We start from the raw sequence: 18,750 nt of genomic DNA, 5'->3' as shown, positions 1-18,750 counted from the left end.
TGAAAACGAGGTCAGATTTTATGTGAGCAGGGAACCACCACGTTACCATGTTGAGCAATGAGCGTGGTGCAAAGCTGAGCACGAGGGGAGGCACCGACAGCCTTCCCCCACGCACTGAGCAGTGCTGTGTCACACTGGAGCGCCTCTGTAGCTTTCCAGCCTCGTCTGTCTCATGTGAGTATCATTTGCCATCCTCAGAGCTAGAAAAGAAGTGTGAAAAACAAGAGAGGCAGTTCCCAAAGGGCTGTGAAAGTGAACTCACTGGTTGTCTTCTGTGCCCCACGAATCCTTGTGCTGGCATCAAGTGTACTCCTGTTGGGGGGTCTGTAATGAACTTTCTGGGTTCAAGACCACATGAAGCTGAGCTGGAGCAGCTCTGGGCAAATAGAACCTCATAAGCAGGCACTGGGTCTTGTGTGTGGGCACTCTGCTCCCAGCTCCTCTCTTCGTGTGTGCATAGTTGACCATTGTAGACACAGCCTTAGACTCAGCGCTTTCCATATATGATTGCCTGTACTCCTACAAGAAGTGTTGTTTTTTTCTTCTGGTAGAAGCTATCATAAAGCTACTCATGAATGCACTTGAACATGAGTTAATTCTAGTTAATTATTGGGTATTCTACTGAAAGAATTCTGTACAAAGGATGTGTATGTACAAACAGATGCTTTGCAGATGCACGTGTAAGCTCAGAATGTAATTTGTTTTGGATGAGAGACCTGAACAGAGGGGTGCTGCCATCAATTCAGCAAGGTCTGTGACGGGCATTCCCCTCCTGGTCATTGCAGCTATATGCTATTAAACAGTCAGCTCTCAGTATTTCCAGTTCTTTACATTTTCTAATCATTGAGAAATAGTAAACTGCAAAAACAGACTTTGCAGAGCGCTCCAACCATAAGTTAAAGTTGGCTGGAAATGAAATCTAATTGAAGAAGGTCTGTGGAATCTCTGGCGTTGAATAAGGCTGCTTATTTATTGCTTTGTTATAGCTCTATACAAATACATGGATGCACGTGTCTGTACTAAAATTAAGCTGTCCAGGCTTACGAGAGCCAGTTGGAATCTCTCAAGGTTGCAGATGAGTAAGTGTAAATGCATGTGTATATTATAAGATGCATGCCCTTGGAGGGGCTTTCTCACCGATGACAAATCTTTCTGAAATCCTCTCCCAGAAATCAGTCCTTTTTTTTTTTTTGGCTTAGAATCTCCGAGGTTTTTAATTTCCCATTTACTCTAATGGATTTTTATAGAAGTTTCAAAAACAAATATTTATTTGAGATACGCTATGACATAAAATGCTCCAGAAAAATGTTTGACACCCCGAATTCCTTTCTGCATTATTTAAACAGCAGTGCAGGAAACTTCACTCAGCGGCGTTCCGCGCGGCGCGTGCTGTGGGTGTAGCTTTCTTTTAATGCAGCTATTGGGTTGGAACCCACGTAGCCCCTGGCATAATTCCAGGAGCGATCTGCTGTGCGTAGTGAAGATAAATTGTTTGTTTTCAGCAGCATTTCTTCATCTTCTTCGCTTAATCTGGAATGAAATTTTACAGTCAGTGACTGAATTTTTAAGCAATATATTTACTCCTTTTGTCCCGGGGGGAATATTTAATAATGCTGTGTACAGTAAATGATTATAGTGGTTAATGATACAAGCTGAGAACGTACAGTTTCCCTTATTTTTTTTCCATCAGAAGGATTTCTGTGGCGCAGCACCGAAGCCCACGCTTCGCTCTGCTTTGTACGCCCAGCTCTCAAGGCTATCAGAAGTGTAATTGAGTGTGTGTTGGCACCAGCAATAAGTCTTTCACACAAATCTTTCCTTGACACACACTCCCCCTTTTGGTGCCAGATGTCAAGTTCTTTTGGATGCCTGTCTTATGATTTTGCAGTTAAAGCACAGTAAATCGTGGGAGTTCACTGTGCCTGGACCTGGACGTTCCTCCTCACTCCGCAGCACTCAGGTGCCCCGTTCCTCATCTCTGTGTGTTCCTCGTGGATGCTTTGACCGTGACTCTCAAAAACAGTGTTTTGCTTTTTGTTTTCACCATGTCGTGGTGTGTGGTGGTTTTAAGCTTCTATTGCTGTCATTTGTATCTTCCGTTCAATTTTTGTTTCTTTTGTTTGTCAGTTTCACAAAGATTGTTCGTTAACATTGTGGTGAAAGCGGAAAATTGTCTTCAGAACACTTTTAAAATGCCTCCTGGTTCTTGCAACATTATTTGTATTTTAATTATACCCCCTTCATTATTGTTTGCACTGTATTGTACTTCTGAAAGTATTATTTCAACAGTCATGTTGTGCTCAGAGGTTAACTCAATTTGATACAGCCGTGTTTGGTATAATGAGAATATGCCTAAGTTTTAGACCACCTGGTTGGGTGGTCTCCGTGAAGTCAAGTGGCATTTCTGATGGAGCGGGGATTTGGTTGGTCAGGTACGAGATACAGGGTCTCTTCCTTGTGGCAGGAATTATCTTTGTTTACTCCAGCCTTTGGTTTTTAGAATAATCTCATTTCTCCAGAATCTGTTAAACGAAGCATCATCTTCATCATTTGGGATGTGAGTTTTTCTAGCTGTTTGTCTAGTCAACTACAAACATGAGTTTTAATCTTTTTTTATTTTAACTCAAAATTTAGTTTTGGGTTTCCTTATTGAAGACGGTTCTGTAGTGCTTCAGGAAGTCTGGATTTTTACTGCTCCATTTACAAAGGAACAGAAGCTGGTGCTGTTTTTCAACAATCACGTTTAAGCCACATTCCCTTCCTGTGTCTTCGTTAGCCTCCCTAGCTAAACTTTGGTCAGAGGTTTTTATTTCTGAAGGAGGAAATCTGTCTGGGTGAGCTTTGGGGCTCTACGGTCATTACCTGCAACTTAAATTAGGCCAGCTTCAGCAGAGTCCTCTTGTAAATCTTTTTGCAGGGAGAAATTTGTCTGTTACCAGCCTTCGTCTTTGAGATGCATACAGGAGTCTCCTTTGAATATTGTTGCTTCCTTGTACAACAGAGAAGGAAATCCAGAATTTCCCTTTTTATATGTTGTTTCCATCACCCGTTTGGGATCATACAGGGTGGGGATAGTTTCTAGAGTGCTGTCTTAGCTGGGATCAGTTGTCACTGCTTTTTCCCAGTACATGCAACGTGGTTGCAGCTGATACCTAAATCTTACACCAGGCAGGCCATGCAGATGAACGTGGGCAATTACCTTTGCAGTTGGATGCTCTTTGGGCTGTGCGGCACAGCAGATCTCAGTGCCTATTGGTGGATTCCTGTGTAGGTGAGTGGCCAGAGGCCATTCTGCATGGGAAAGACTTTTGGTCATGAGGCAATAGTCAAGAAATGAATTTGGGGAACTAAATTGGTGAACCGTGTGTTTTGGGGATGAGGATGAAGGCTGTCAGCTCCATGCAGAGCCTTTCCTTCCCCAGCGTCCCATACGGGCCAGGGAGTTTGTGCTTCTCATGGCCACGATCACCAGTGTGAGGCTCACAGCCCCGTGTTCACACGTGGACTCTTTTATGCCCACCAGCCTACGTCAGATTGGTTTTCACAAGGGAAAAGTGCTGCTTGTTGTGGTAACATACAGTGTGCCGTGGTACTTCTCTGTGCTGGGAATCTCCTCAGCCACGTGATGAAGGCTTATTTTCCAGAGTTACTGTGGGCCTTATCTGAGGCTACCAAAGCAGAATGAGCTGCTGGGAGGGCTGTGTGGATGGATCTCTGACGGCAGCATGGCTAACAGGAGCCGCTTTCCCATTTTGACCCATTAGGTTTTTCTTTGGTCAGAAGCACAAGATAAAATGTCTGGGAGCCCTCAGCAGGTTCCCTGGGCTGCCTTGGCTTCTCTCAGTGTTGTTTTTTGTAATGGTTTATAAGTACTCCCCAGTTTATTACTTCCTTTTGCTGGGCAGATTAGTTGTCATCCGTGTGGTTTTCACTCAGCGCGGTGATTCCTGACATCTTGCCGTTGGCAGATGAAAGGAGGGTTCATTGTGAATCTGAGTTTTGTGACAGAATTTTTCCAGTTTGCTGACACGCTGTCAGGCTGAATTCTGCTATTAACCCCGAAAGAAAAGCCGACTGTCGCTCTCAATATCAGACTGAAGTCACAATTGTCTTTGAAATCCATTGTCAGTTTTGTTTTCCAGAAATAAATTAAATATTTTTACTTTAAGTAGACAATATATATATATATATTTTTTCAAAGTCACGTGATTTATTTGTGGAATTGCATGGTTTAGCTGTTACGTTGGTATGGCACAGCGCTTAATAGAGGTAATTTCCCACGTAAGGCCAGCAGGTGCCTGGGCCTGGCTGTGCAGAGGAAGGACATTCTATAGGTTAAGGAATGTCCTTGGCACAACCTGGTTTGGGATCTCCTCAGTGCTCTGCTCTCCACAGGGTTTCATCTGGAAGAAACAAACAAATCAACCAACACGAACCCACGCGATGTCATTGGTGTGATTACTTCAAAAGCATTTGTTGCACCAAGGTTCTGGACCTCCTCTGTGTCTTAGTAATGGGATTCCAGGCTTAGTTTTGCCAACTTGTCTACCTCTTGTTCTTTCTAATTAATTTTAGAGGAATCTCAAAGTTTATTTTCCAATCTCAACCGTTCCAAAGTGGCTCACTATCTACTGAAGAGCATCAGTCTGTCAGCAACGGGTGCCAGGAGGTAGCAGATCTGTTTCTCAGTGTTCCACTATCATTTGTACTTGACATTGCTGCTTTCACAGCTCCCATTTGACTTGAGTCTTACTACAGAAAAGAAGTTTTTCCACTTCCTAAAAACGATGTAAATCTTGTTTGTTTTTCTGTTGTTTTTAAGGAAGCAATGTATTTTTCTTTTCCATTGTTGGTTTCTTCTGTGAGATTGCGAGCTCACACATTTCCATAAATCTCCATAAAGAACCACCTTCTCTCAAATACAAGTGAATGTTCTTCAGCATTTTTACATCTGCTTTTCAAAATTCTCATCCAAATAGCTATTTATTTCGATCTGGTCTTATGCATTGCTTTCATAGGAGCGTGTAATTAAACACGTTGGTTTTTTTCTTTTTCAATACAGCTCCTTTATATTCTGCTTTATAGTTGTAAGTGAATTTAAGAGACTGGGACATAAAATACACAATCCTGTTTTGATATTGTGGCCTCCTAAGTTTATTTTACCTGGCAAGTATCAATTCAAGTCATCGTTAGTGTGCTCAAAGTCCCTCTGAGCTGGTGAAGGTGTAAGGGTGAGGTGGAGCTGTGAGGTGTTCTGTGCAGCTCCTGGCACTGTGTTTGGCAGCTCCCCGCTGTGTTTTCCAAAAGAAAGTAAGAATAAAAAATATAAAAGTAAGAAAGAAAAAGGTCTCTCTGCATTGAACGGTAGGGAAGAGAAGTAGCTCCATCCAAATACTGTTTTAAGAGCACTTTAAATAAGTAGAGTCAAAATTTGGAGGTTTTTGTGTTGATTGCTCCTCAGTTCTCCAGTTGAGCTGAAAAATGTTCCTGGAGGCCATAGCACAGAAGCATCCTTTACTTCAAGAACTTTTGTGTCTGGATTTTATTTGTTCTCCCCAACCTTTGCTGCCCTCTGTCCTTTTTAGCACAGTAAAAGTGGGCAGTTTTACCCTCCCAAGCTCTCCTCTCCTCTTCCCAACCCCTTCCCCCAGAAGAAAGCCAATCAGGCAGATGCTGCCATTTAACCATCGCTGTTGAAAGTATTGCATTGTTCTCACAACTGATTTTTCTCTTTGAGACCAACTATCAGAAGAGATCAGGACTGCATTCAGTGGCGGCGTCTCCTTGTATGTACGTATGAGTGTCACCCACTGGTTGGCTACGGATCATCCATGCTGGCGAAGCAGAGCCTTCTTGGAGCAAATCTTTGTGATATTGAAGAGCGTCCAATGCAGTGACTCGGGAGCCATGGAAGCAATTTAAGCCAATTAATCCTTAGTGTTAAAACATATTTCAGTTGAATTTTTTATCAGACGTGTGTGTGGGAAACTGTGGGAGAAAGAAAGAAATTAGAAATGCACTAAATAATAGATGAGCGTACGTAGCCAAGATCTGCTTATTAAGTCCTCTTTATTATTCTAAATATTTAGTGCCAGATCCTCAGCTGGAGTAAATGTCCTCAGTTGCATTGAAGTCAATGGAATTGTTCCAGCTGGGATTTGCTACGGATCTGGCCCTTGATTTTGCTGCAGGAAGACAAGAATATCTGGGGAGGTGAACGATGAGACAGCAAGGACTTTGCTGATGGTAACACCATTTTCATAGCAGTAATAATAGGAAAAATAAGGAAGTCTACTATTCTTCTGACTTCCATAATGAAATTAGAGGAACTTCTTGATGTTATTTCGTTAGATGTAAATTTTCCTCCGATTATCTGCATCCCCAGGACCTTGCGTATACTGAGGAACACTGCATAGAGACTCGGGTGGTTTTCTTTCTTTTCTGTGGGTGCCAGGTTTTGTACCAGCATTTCTGCTACCCTTACCTGAGAAACATCACAGCAGCCACACTGCGCTCACATCAACTGGAGAAGAAACCATAAATGCTTTTGATTTTGGAAAGCTGTTTTGCACGCTGCAGCTGATTGTCCACCATGAGTAAAGCGTGCTGTAATTTAATGTGGCATCTTATTAAAATCCAATGTGTCATTTCATTTGGCTGCATTTTAGAAACGTATCAGCGAAGCAGATCCTGCAGCTAGCTAATTCCAGCATGGCTAAAAAACCCAAACTTGTTATTTCCATAGCACATACGTGGTACTGCGGTACCAGGAAACATTGGGCTGCCCTGCTTGGAGCTTATGCCTAAATCTTCTCATTTCTGCAAGAACGGCTTTTTAAGGGGCTATCTTGGAGGGCTGAAAATAACATCACAAACCGTGTTTGTTATATTCTTAATTGTTTTGACCATAGAATTAATTTTAAAGTCAAAAGGGGCGCTGCTTTTTCATCACTCCCGGTCCGGAATATTCAGCATGTCACAGATGTTCATGAATAATGTCCATTTAGAGCTGTTGGCAGAGCGCGCCGGCGAGTTGGCGAGATGAATTAAATGTTGGGGGGATCTGACAGGCAGCACGCTGCTTTGTGATCATTCCAAAGTTCTAATAATCTCCCTCACCTTCCCTGCCTGCCGCTAATGAAAGAGAATAGGTGATTGCACCTCAGGCTATGTTCTGCGCCTAATGACTCCTCCAAAGGCAGATTTATGAAGAAAAAATTAACTTTGAATGAGGATTGAATTGGCCCTGACAGTCTGATAGACTGTGACACAGATTCTGTGGCAAAACAGACGTAGCCCTAATTGATTATCAATATTTTAAGCAAAGTGATGAAAATAAGCATTAAGTGATGAGAAAGGCAGTCTTAATACAGTAGGCAGTAACCGGGCTATGGGGAGCCTTCGGGGAGGCTGGCCTGCTTGCCATCCCTGCATTTTATCTGTCAGCTTTCACCTTTTGCTTCCCAGCACCCACTGTCCCTTTCCAGCCTATTTTTTGCTCGCAGGTTTATGAGCAGAATGCTAATGGGCAGGGCTGGGCGCTCTCCCCTCTCTGATGAAGTTTGTTAATATTTAACCCGTCTTGACTTGGGATAACTTGGGCTGTTCTGCACTGAGCAGAGCATAGATTTGAGATGTTTCCTCCTTCTGCTGTGCTTTCCTGCAGCCTTGTGCAGCTTATAAGTTGTGACGAGGAACAGAAGAGAGCAACAGAATTGCCTGGATGGTGCCAAGGGTCTGTGCCTTCACGGTTGGGTTGGTTGTACCCAGTGTTAGGACAGGGGGAGAAGATATTTGGGTTTTGCATTTTTGGATAGGTTTTTCTTGAGGTGTAAACCTGCCAGAGCGGATGCAGCGCGTCCTTCCTAGGGAGAAGTGAGAAGCTGAAAATGATAGGAATTGTAGACTTGCTGGGGTTGGAAAAGACAAAAAAACAGAAGAAACGACAGAATCCTGGTTATAGCAAGGTGTGCGCAGTGCTGCTGCTGCATTCTGCTCCTGCCTGGGACAGTATGGCACAGATCAACTGCTGTGAGTTCGGGGTGGAATTTTTGGGATGTCTGCTAGCTAACTTTACTTGTCAGCATATGAATATTTAGCAGAGAGCATTGCCGCAAGCCTCGATAAATTCGATGTACTAGAGAAAAATGGCATGTAAATTAAATAAGGCCTTGTAAATTAATAATGGATTGCTGTTGTATTTTTACATGTGAGCTGACTGAATATTTTATAAGTGCAAAAATGTTTGTAGTTTAAAAAAAAAAAAAAAACAACAGTGAAAGCCTTTCTGATCAGCATCGTGGGTTGCACAGCTCTGGGTGCAGCATCTTCGTGTCCCTTCTGAGTTCGCCTGCCTCTCTTTCCCTACGTTGAATTGTATGGCATGTATTTATACAAGTCTGAGGAGTTGGGAAGTTCACAATTATACTGAATACACTTTATTTTTCAAAGTCTTGTGATGTGTAGATGGTGAGTGCTCTGACAAGATCAGCTCTGACTTTTGTGTATTTTTTTAGAAGTGAAAGAAATGACATCGCCACGTGCTCAGTGTGCTGCAGGACTGGTGAGCACCCTTCAGTCTTTCCAACTGCACCTCCCAGACGTTGCCTTTTCCTGCATGTTTCTCCTGCTGCGTGTGCTGGGCAGGGTGAGGGGTTGTTTATATAACATACAGAGGGTGCTCAGCCTCGTACCTGTGGCTTGTGAGACATTTCAGGCAGAACGAACTGCAGCAGGCAGTGATGTCCAGGCACTGAATCTGTACGAAGCATTGGCAGCCATTGGCTTTAGCTGCTCTGAAATGGAGACGTTCTGATGCCCATCATCTATTCAGAAGATGATTTATTTGCAAAGACCGTTTGTTTCCTCTCCTCTTCTATTTTCCTGGAAAAGCTGCTTGCTGTTTTTGTTCCATCAGCTGTAGTCTCCGAAGAGATGGTTCCAACGTTTCCTGTCAGCGTAATGTCGTGCAGTCAGACTGTTTTAATGCAGACCCATTGATTTTTGCTGTGTTTTTGACATTGCTGTGGCCAGCTGAAGATGGCCCCTGGTCCTGGAGCTGCTGGTGGGGAGCACAGCACAGCAAGCAGTGAAGAGCTGGGGACTTAATGGGCTGAGAGTTTAACAGGATGCTTAATTACACTTCTTGTCAAATAATAGGGGAAATGGTTTAAGGTATTTTAGGTTTTTTATTTGAGCATGTGGCATTCAGCAAAGCAAAGCTTGAGGCCGTGTTGGTCACGCTGTGATTTAAACTGTTGACTGATTTAGGCACAAACCATTGCCAGAGCACTGACATCAGGGGTTTGGATGGAGCCTCACCATGGTCGCTTGACAGCTCGTTGGGTTTTTAATTTCTTTAATAGCCAAGAAGGTCCAGAGGAAAAAAAAAGATCAGTGGAATTGTAGCTTTATCTGGGGCTGGACAAGCTCTGAGATGCTGTCAGCTGGAGCTCCTCCTCGTGTATTCATTTTATATTGTAGAGAGTTCTGTGAGCGGTTGGATTCTGTTGTGCTGGCTGTTCTCTGTGCAGCCCACGTGCAGCACTCCATCAGAGGAGGCTCAGGGTGAATAGTAGGGAACAATTCTTCTCAGAAGGAGTGGTTGGGCACTGGCACGGCTGCCCAGGGAGCAGTGGGGTCACCGTCCATGGAGGCGTTCGGAGCCATGGGGATGTGGCACTTGGGGATGTGGTTGGTGGGCATGGCGGGGTGGGCTGGAGTTGGGTTGGGGATCACAGATGTCTTTCCCAACCTGAGTGGTGTTATGATTCTCACTGTGGTCTGCTTGGGTCAGTGAGCAGCTACCACTCCTGCGCAGGGAGGGCAGTGGTGCAGCAGAAGGGCTTTCTGCTCCATGTACTGGCTCCTCTAATGCAGCACATTGGGCTGCACCCTGCAGCTCATGGTGCTTTAGAACAAGCTGTAAGGCTCCTGCATGGTGTTTTAGTCACCGCTTGGCTCGATCCAAACAAGTGCCATTTTTCCTGGTGCTTGGTGGGTGGGTAGTAGTGGAGGATTCAGAGGGCTTTTGGAGGGCTGTTGGCATGGAGTTCTTAGCCACAAGTGGCCTTGCTGACCTGGCGTGGTGACAGTGGGCAGTGCCCATGACCTCACAGCCTGGCTGCTCTGCGTATTGATGGGCTGAGTTAACTTGTTGTTAATGGTGATTCTGTGCAGGAAATTGTCCTCATGGTGTTTCCTAAATGGCTCCGTTGTCCACGTAATTAACTGGGAGGTGGCGGGATAACTCTGTTCCTGCTGGCTGAAGTTGTAACTGCGTTACATGGGGCAAGTTCAAGTTCACGTGTACGAGGCAGAAATGTGGTCGCAGAGCAGGAGCGTGTGCGTTTTAATACTTTTGCTCAGATAACCGTTGGGGTATCCAATGAATTGCTCCCGTGCTGCAGCAAATCAGTGAGGAAGAACAAAGTCGCATCGTGGAATAGATAAATCACATCTAGGCATGGTGGTTTATTGAATCTAAATTGTGCCCAGTTGGCCCAAGAGCGATATAAGCCATCCATCTTGTGCTGATAATGGAGGTTCTTGAAATCCACCTGATGTTTGCATTATTAAATTTCAGCCTAATGAGCTCTGCTAATACATATTGAAGGCAGTAGTGAGAAGCAGAACGGGAATCCGAGCGGGATAATTTGAAAGAAACATAAGCTGAGCATTTTACATGACTCAAGGGGTATATCTACAATTACGCATATAACCAAAATTGAATTTAAATGGAATTTCTATTATCCTTGTCCTTTTACCAGGGAGAATAAAGTGTAAATGAAGTAAAAGTCTTTCGAGTTGCTAGCAGTTTGTTTTTATTACCTGATTTAATAGATCCTTGTAACGATCTTCAGTGGCAGAAAAGTTTTAATATTTCATGGCTTTACGAGTCGTCTGACTACGTATAAAGGCACGCGAATGGGGGCAGTGTCGTGTGGCACCGTGCTGCTGGGTGACGCTGCTGTAAGCCATGTGTTGCAGGGAGCTGCTGCCTGGGGGGGACGTTGGGGCTGCATGGCCTCAGCCACTGCTGCTGAGCTGAGCTCTGCATCCCGACGTTCTGGTTGATGCAGCAGTGGGGCCCAGTGCTTGCTGACCTGAGCAAGCGACTGCTGCTTGTGCTGCAGCACGCGGTGGTTTGGTTTGGTACGTGCAGAGGCCTGCTCTGAACTCTGAAATCTGCTTCCTACTTGTCTCTTTTTTATTGTGACACGGTGATACTTTTTAAAACTTAATATTTCATCACATGTAATGCTATTAGAGACTTCTTCTCACTTAGTTCACTCATCAGGCAGTGAGATGGCAATAAAAGAGAATGGCTCCTTTGAGACATTAATGCTTTGGAATAAATGATGTGCTAGAACAGAAATTTAATTAATTTACAGAGTATATTGATAGTCCCTTGTTACTGTGCTGTATATTTTTAATCTTCTTTAACATCTGTAGTAGAGTGTTTGAAAACCCCTGCAGTTGAGCAACTAGTAGATAATTAAGTAATAAGCGAAGAGGTTTCTGGAGAGAAAGAGACTCTTTTTAAAGAATGCTGTCAGAGCATGAATAAAGTCCTGCTGCTGCGATTTGCAGTGAGAATGTGCTCTACATCACTTAGTGCCAAGTAAGAGCTATTGGACTCCGATTGTAAACGCTCTCTGCAATTCTGCATCGCTGAAAATCCTGCCTTGTTTCTGCCTTCTCCTCAGAAGAGGCCCCGTGGATTGCTCGCTCTGGCAGCAAATCCCTCTCAAAAAAATCCTCCTCAAAACACACTGCATGGGCACAGCCAGGGTCAGGAGCAGCGCTTCAATGCTCTGCTTACAAGGAATGAGTGCACAGATTGGTGCTGTAGTGATAAAGCAGAAGTTACCCCCTGTGCTCCTGCTGTAGCTGTAGTGATAAGTTGTATGAAAGCACCCGAAGAACCAAATTCTGTTCTTTCACACGTGCTGACTTCATGGTGGACCTGCAGAAGCAAATCTGAAATTGGATTTATCTCCTTAGGAAACATTCGGTGAGATGCATTAACTAATTACTGATTTTTGTTGTTGTTTCTTTTTTAGCTAAAGCAGATGAAGCTTTGAAGGCTAAAGAGAGATGTGAAGAAGAAGCGAAGAAAAGGAAGGAAGAAGGTAGTGCATTTTTTTCTTCAGTCAGAAACTAAAGCATCGTATGTCAAAACCGTCGTTTTTAAGAGAGAGGTTCCAGTTGGGTTTTGTACTTCAACTCAGATGTGGTCTCTGTTACAAATTCATGCAATTAATTCCGTTTGTCTGTTACTTTTGGCAAATAGTTGAACGATTTGTGTTGCATTATCAGGTTGTCCCAAAGGCACCAGCACAGCACACACTGCGTGCTTAGGAAACAGCCCAGGTTGGTGCTCCCGGCTGGGGATGGAGCAGCTGCCATTGCTCTTCCAGCTCTGTGCTGACCCAGTGAAGTTTCAGTGCCTTTCTGAGGTGGCAGCTGGTGCTGAACGATGTGCTGAGCACCCATGGAGCACAAACTTGGATCGGTTCAGCACCATTTTGCTCAAAGTTCATAGTAATGGCAGGCATATTTTGTTGCTGCAGGTCCTGCATAGGTTTGGGTAAAATGCTCGGGTCTAACAGAGTGTCTGGTACCTGGAACCCCTGCTGTACTTGGCAAAAGTAAAGATAGGGTGTAGTTACCTTTGAGAAATGGGAACTAATCAATTGCATTTTTTTCTGTGTTTGAAAGAGGTTGGAGGTGTTTGCATTTAATAAACTTTTAGTTTAATGATGTTTAAGAAACAGTGAAATGGATGCTCAGCTTTTTTCCCCACTTCAAAGAGCGTTGAGCAATCATTACATCTGAAGGAAGTATTTTCTTTTATGTTAATTTTGTAATTATGTTATCTGGGATGCACTCTGAGAACTTATTACAACAGGTACGGCGGTGCTCCCAAATCCATGTGTGCCCCCACGGCAGCACTGCATTCCCACCCCACAGCAGTGCTTTCAGAGGGCTGCTGCTCATTAAGGCTAACAGGATGATGTGGGATAACAGGTTCGTGGACACCTCAGCTTCAAAGCAGGAGGTTTATTGCTGCTGCTGTCCCACTCCGCAGGTGGCCCCTGCCTTTGAAGTCTCTGGTTTCACTTTTGTGCTACACCAGGAGCACGCAGAGCTCCCAGTACAGCTGTGTAGGCAGACACTTGTTTATGAAGGAGCTCTTTTTGTCTGTAGGACGTGGACAGATCCAGAAAAAGAGTCCCAAGCTGACAGTGACAGCTTCAGCTCTGGGCTGCCCTGGTGCAGCTGAGCACTTGGAATCCTCTCCTCCTTGGGAGCAAATCTAGTATGGCATGCAAACTGCTTGCAAGGTGAAATAACATTCCTCTGGTTTGTCTTGTGGAGACTGTCAGCAGGGTGGTTGTGTGTAACTGAGTAAGATTTGGTTGTGATTTAGAAATCTATGATGACTTTCCATAGGGAGTAAACACCAGACTGTCTTTAAAAAGATTGCCTTGCACTTGAAAGGCATCGTAGCATGCATGATATTAATTTATATAAAAATAATGTATGTTATACACATGCTCTTTATATATTTTTATATATATATAAAATATGTATATATATGTGTGTGTGTGTGTGTATATATATATATAAATATATATATATATGTGTGTGTGTGTGTATATACACACACATAGATGTACTAATAAAACCCTGTAAAAATTGGTAGGAATTATCCAGCCCGGCTCTGCTCTGTTCTGTAACGGTCTTGCAGCCTCTGCCTGTTGCACGTTGCCTTTTGGTGGCTTTCTAGGAGGATCAGGTGGAGCGAGATGACATGAATACTGTTGGTAATCAGTTTCTAATGTAGGAATTCAGGTGAATGAACTTCTTGTGTTCCTGTGCAGCTGTGTTCTTGTGGGAGAAGTCTATGCCTTGTGCTGGCTCCAGGTGGTTCAAAGTTCAATTGATCTCTTTTCTTATGTGCTTGCAAGATGGTCCTTGGAATATTTCTAATTCCCACCTGATCGTTTAAAGGTACTGTGGATGAGAAGAGCTCTTTTCTGCTGCAGTGCTCGGAAAGGATGGAGGGAGAAATTCCTTCAGGTTTTTTTGCAGTTCCTAACTTCTCCCGAAGTTATTCCCCAGAAGATACAGAGAGCTGCACAGCAGTGCTCCCTTCCTGGGGTCCTGGCGTCCCCATGCAGCTCTGAGTCTGGCAAAATCTCTTTGGAAATGAGAAAAGCTGCCTGGTAGAATGTGATGTTTTACCCTAAAATACCTCACACCGGCTCTTCTGTCCTTGTGAAGGGAGCCATGACATCTGTAAAGCCCTTAGCTCTTAGGGTTCCAAAAGCAGTGCAGAAAATTTCAACTCTGTGGAACAGTGCCTCTCCATGAGGAACGGCTAAAAATTTTCTGCATGATTGTAAATGTCTCATCCATGTCTACAGAGTGATAGTGTTGAGTTTACGTGGAAAAGGTACTTTGGATTTGTGGCTATAATTAATTTCAATCAAAATATTCTAACGACTTGGTTTGGGATTGTGAGATGCCAGAAGGTGAAGCTGAGTTAGATTTGAATTCTCACAGCACGCTGATGGTTGGAGAGAACACGAGTCGGGGACAGGCACCACGTCCATCCATCAGTCCTCATCTGTGCTCCTCATCCATCGAGTCCTCCCCAAAGCAGGAGGGTGGTTATGCCCAGACAGAGGGAGGCTGGGGGCTGCCTCCCAGCTGCAGGCCGAAGTGCCGAGGTCTCCCCTTGTGCACATTTGCAGCCTGTGTTTTGGAAAATGCGTGTGTGGTTTTCCATTGCGTCCAATGTGAGGGACTCGTTTGCTGGCAATTGTTTTGCCTGCAGTAGTTAGGAAGGCTGAGTATGGAAAAGCAAAGGGAAAAATGGTCAGTTAGGGAGGAAGGAACAATGGTAACTTAGAGTGAAAGCAGGAGGAAAATTTATTAATACGCAACAGAAGAACTGTCCTGTGGTGCCTTTGAAAAAGTCGTGAGGCTGCTCTGTTGTTCTGAAATGAATAGAGATGTGTCCTGAAGAGAAGCTCATTGAACAAAGTCTATCAATTTGTCTGCAAGGCTGGCTACTAATTAAGAACAAAATGTTTTATTTTCAGTAGAAAATGAATAGCGTATTAAATTGTTTAACAAGTGTGTTGGCATACCAAGCCATGGAAGCGTCCAATGCCACATGATCCCAACACAGCGTGGGGAGCACATTCTGTGTGGCTCCATTTCTATGCTGAGTGTGCTTCGCAGGCAGTAGGTTTCATTTTGTTTTGTTTTGTTTTCTGCTTTGCAGAGAACAATTTTCTGTATTTTTGGTAAATTCATTTCTATTGCAGAAATGGAAAAGAAGTGAAAAATTATGTGTATCTGATCATTGAATTCACGCGGTGGTTTTGTTTCGGGCTCAATTGATCCCAGTGATTCTCTGCCTGAGAATCCTCCCTACTACAGGTGTATCATCATCCCCAGCCCTGTGGGTGGAAATCTTATTGATGAAGTGGCACAGATCCTGCAAGGATGGGTCACTACAGCTGCCCTGCAGTGGGGAGGTGCTGCCTGCTGGCCTTTTCTGTCTGCTCAAGCTAGGGTTGCCTCAAATATCCCCAGATTCATCAACAAAGCGTTGTTGTTTTTTTATGAAACCAAAGTTACCATTTCTCCTGATTTAGCATGCCATAATTCTCCATTCTATCCTTTAAGATGTCGCTCTGCAGTGCAAACACGTGGGGCTGCCAGCACACCTGCAGCAGCCGCCAGCTCTGCTCTGGAGCCACGGGAAGCAACACCACGTGCAGACCAGCAGCTGTTCCTCTGCTCATAACACTGCCTTTGCATCCCCACCCCATCATGAGGGTGTCCCAACATCACTTTTATTATAATTTTATTGCCAAATCAGGTGTGAGATTAGATGTTGGATGTTACATGTAATCTGCTCAGAAATCAAATTATGTGACCTCCAAGCCCACCGCCGCACCCTCCCGCTGCTTTGCTGCTCAATATGCAGCGTTCTGCTGTCATGAATACAAATAGAGGACAAATTAGAATCTACAGACAGCTGACCCGAGCTCCAGATTAGAGGCTGGGGGCTTGTGCTGCTTTCAGTGCTTTAATTACCATAGTCCCTATAGCCAGTTGAAGGACACGCGCAAAAATCATTTTTGTGACAAAAAAGCAAAGAAAGAAAGGAAAAGGCTCCCTCCTTCTCATTTGAATTTTTCAGTTTGATTGCATTTGCACTTCCATTGGAGCTATGCTAATTTGCTGCATGAAATTAGGTCTATTAATAAAGAATGCACTACTTTTGCAAGAGTATTTTCAACGGAGGGCTTTTTCTTTTTCTGCTTTGTTTTTGCTTCCTTGCTTCTGTTTGGGGCTGTCTGAACACAGCACCAGGGCCTTGAGGGCTTTTCCTGCCCAGCCCATTCAGGGAACTGAGATGTGCGATGAGAGCAGTGCTGTGGGAGGGACACACATCCCTGGAGCAGTCATCCCAGCTCATGGCACCACGTCCCCACACGGCTTCGGGATCATCTGTGAGAGCATCGTGCAGAACAGCGTTTAGAAGATGCCCATGTGAAACACAGATGCCATAGAGCACGTTCTGCAACTGCAAGGAGGGGGAGGCCCTGCGAGGTGCTGAGAACAAGCCCAGGTTGTGTACCGTGCAGCTGAACGAGGTTTGTTCCTTTGGAATCAATCCATAAATCAGTGTGGCTGTGCTGCCTGCTCTGGGGCTGGTGCTATCCCCACGCCTTCAATCCCCAATTTGCATTTTGTCTTTCTCATGCGTGCTGGCCCAGTGTTGAATTGATTAGTTATGCCTAGCTAGTAAGCAGGGAAACATTTTTATATACTCTGGGGAAATAAATTTGGCAGAAAATCAGCATGAGTAGATTTAATTATCACTCGGAGACCTTTCCCTTTTCTGGCTTAGTGATCCTGAAACTCTGTGTTTCACTGAAATCTGTGTGGACGCTAAGCTTCGCTTCCCAATTTGTTCCTCCGTGCAATGATAAGCCAAGCAATTACTGGTTTATTGATTTTTCATCATGGCAAATTTAAAGTTGATTTTTTCCTGAAAAGGCAGGGGTGATTAAGTGTTTCCCCTCGGTTTAGTACAAGAGAGCTATGTGGCAGAATCTAATATCCTGAGGTCAACCTCCGCAGGCAGATAATACGGTGTCTCAGCCACGTGTTAAGGAGAGGAATCGGGGCTACAAATGTGATAGGATATATGTGGAGACAGTTTAATTTGCTCCATTTATATGAACAAGTCATGTGGCACATGCTTGGAAAACATCATTTTGAATGGGCTTGGAAATGAAGCCCACGTGGGTGGAAGAACAGGGAATGCAAACATGAGAGGCACTCTGTGCTAGGAGGGAATTGTCTGTAAACGCAAATGGAAGAACTCTTCTGTGCTTAATTCACGGACGTTACTGAAATGTTGGTGCAGCTGTAGTGTCACCTGTATTGCAGGTTGAACCTGGTGTGAAAAAATAAGTTACATTCTTCGAGTCTGAGAATGATGGGGTTTGTGTCTGAGCATTGCACTCGGTCCTGGTGCGGAATGGTGTTGGGTGGCTGCTTTGGAACACGTGGGCTGACGGCTTTTACATCAAAATGGGAAAGTGGTGCTTCCCACAGCAGTTGTTTTGCTCTTTTCTAAGTGGACTTTTAAAGCTCACTCCTTTCCCAATGCCTTTGGGATTTATCTCAGGGACGAGGTGTCCCTTATGCTCATCTTTAACCAGTTAGATGTGAGTTCTGGCAGTCAGCATGCCGCACAGTTGGGTTTCCCACAACGAGACCATGCATGGAGCATCCAGTTTCACTCTGCACTCCTTCTGGTGACAGCCAAAAGCTGCACCTCGGTGCCAGTGGTATTACAACCACCATCTGAATCTGCTACAGAAAGATTTGATTGCATGAGGTCAGGCCGTCGCGCTGTAATAAGTTAAAGTGCTTTACTCACTGATACAGAAATATATTCAGATGCCCTTAAGTTCGTTAGTTATTGCCTTAGGTCACAGTTGGTGTCCAGTAAATTTTACTGAGGTTCATTGTTACGGCAGTGGACTTAACTCAGGCTGTCTCTGTGTCACTCGGTGCAGAGGCTAAGGAAGAAGCCCCTCCTGCCTCCAGCTGTTTGCCTACCCCTGCGTGGCTCAGGCCATGACACACTGGGACTGTGGAAGTGCTGAGCTTCCTTGTGTGGCACAGCTGTAGAACAGTGCAGGATGTGATTCTGGAAAATCAATGACCGAAAAAAATTCGGTACAGCACATTAGGAAGAACATCCAAATGTGCATAAAGTGTATGAAGGATAACATTGCTGCATGGATGCGGGCCTCCTTATCAGCCATCTCACAGCAGGGCTGTGCTCTTAGTGACAACTTGCACTCTGCAGGTGTGCGCTTTTGAGGAAAGCTTTGTTTAAAAGCTTTGTTTTTTACCTTTAACTAAATGTATTTAAATTGGTAGGAATTGCTCTGACCAACAGTAAGGCATAACTTGCAGATAGTTCTCTTGTTTTCAGAAGTGTCTTAGTGATGACTCCAGAGATGGCAAAGAACATAGCCATGTAAGCATAATTTTTTACCGTAAATCACAGGATCTTCATAGAACCACAGCACAGTTGGGTCAGCAGAGCCCACACAGCCCCCAGACCTCCTTGCCCAGCCCCAAGCACCAGCCATGCTTGTGCCTACCTGGAGTGAACTCACTGCTGCTCTTCTGCAG

General features: G+C 44.4%; 1 protein-coding gene across 4 annotated transcripts in view; it reads left to right on the top strand.

Annotated features, from left to right (window-relative positions):
- Positions 1 to 18,750, top strand: part of RSRC1 (arginine and serine rich coiled-coil 1) — a 112,220-nt gene that overhangs the window by 83,727 nt on the left and 9,743 nt on the right. For 3 of the 4 annotated variants that reach the window (XM_019619202.2, XM_010717090.3, XM_031555020.1), the window contains exon 7: positions 12,066 to 12,134. The exons of the other annotated variant lie outside the window; for it this stretch is intronic. In XM_019619202.2, the coding sequence (XP_019474747.1) occupies positions 12,066 to 12,134 (69 nt within the window). The remainder of the gene's footprint in view (positions 1 to 12,065; positions 12,135 to 18,750) is intronic. 4 annotated transcript variants of the gene reach the window in all.

The sequence above is a fragment of the Meleagris gallopavo genome, chromosome 11 (genome assembly GCF_000146605.3).
Source record: "Meleagris gallopavo isolate NT-WF06-2002-E0010 breed Aviagen turkey brand Nicholas breeding stock chromosome 11, Turkey_5.1, whole genome shotgun sequence".
Classification (NCBI taxonomy): Eukaryota; Metazoa; Chordata; class Aves; order Galliformes; family Phasianidae; genus Meleagris; species Meleagris gallopavo.
Note: the sequence above shows the minus strand (reverse complement) of the source record. Positions and strands in the feature narration are given on the sequence as shown.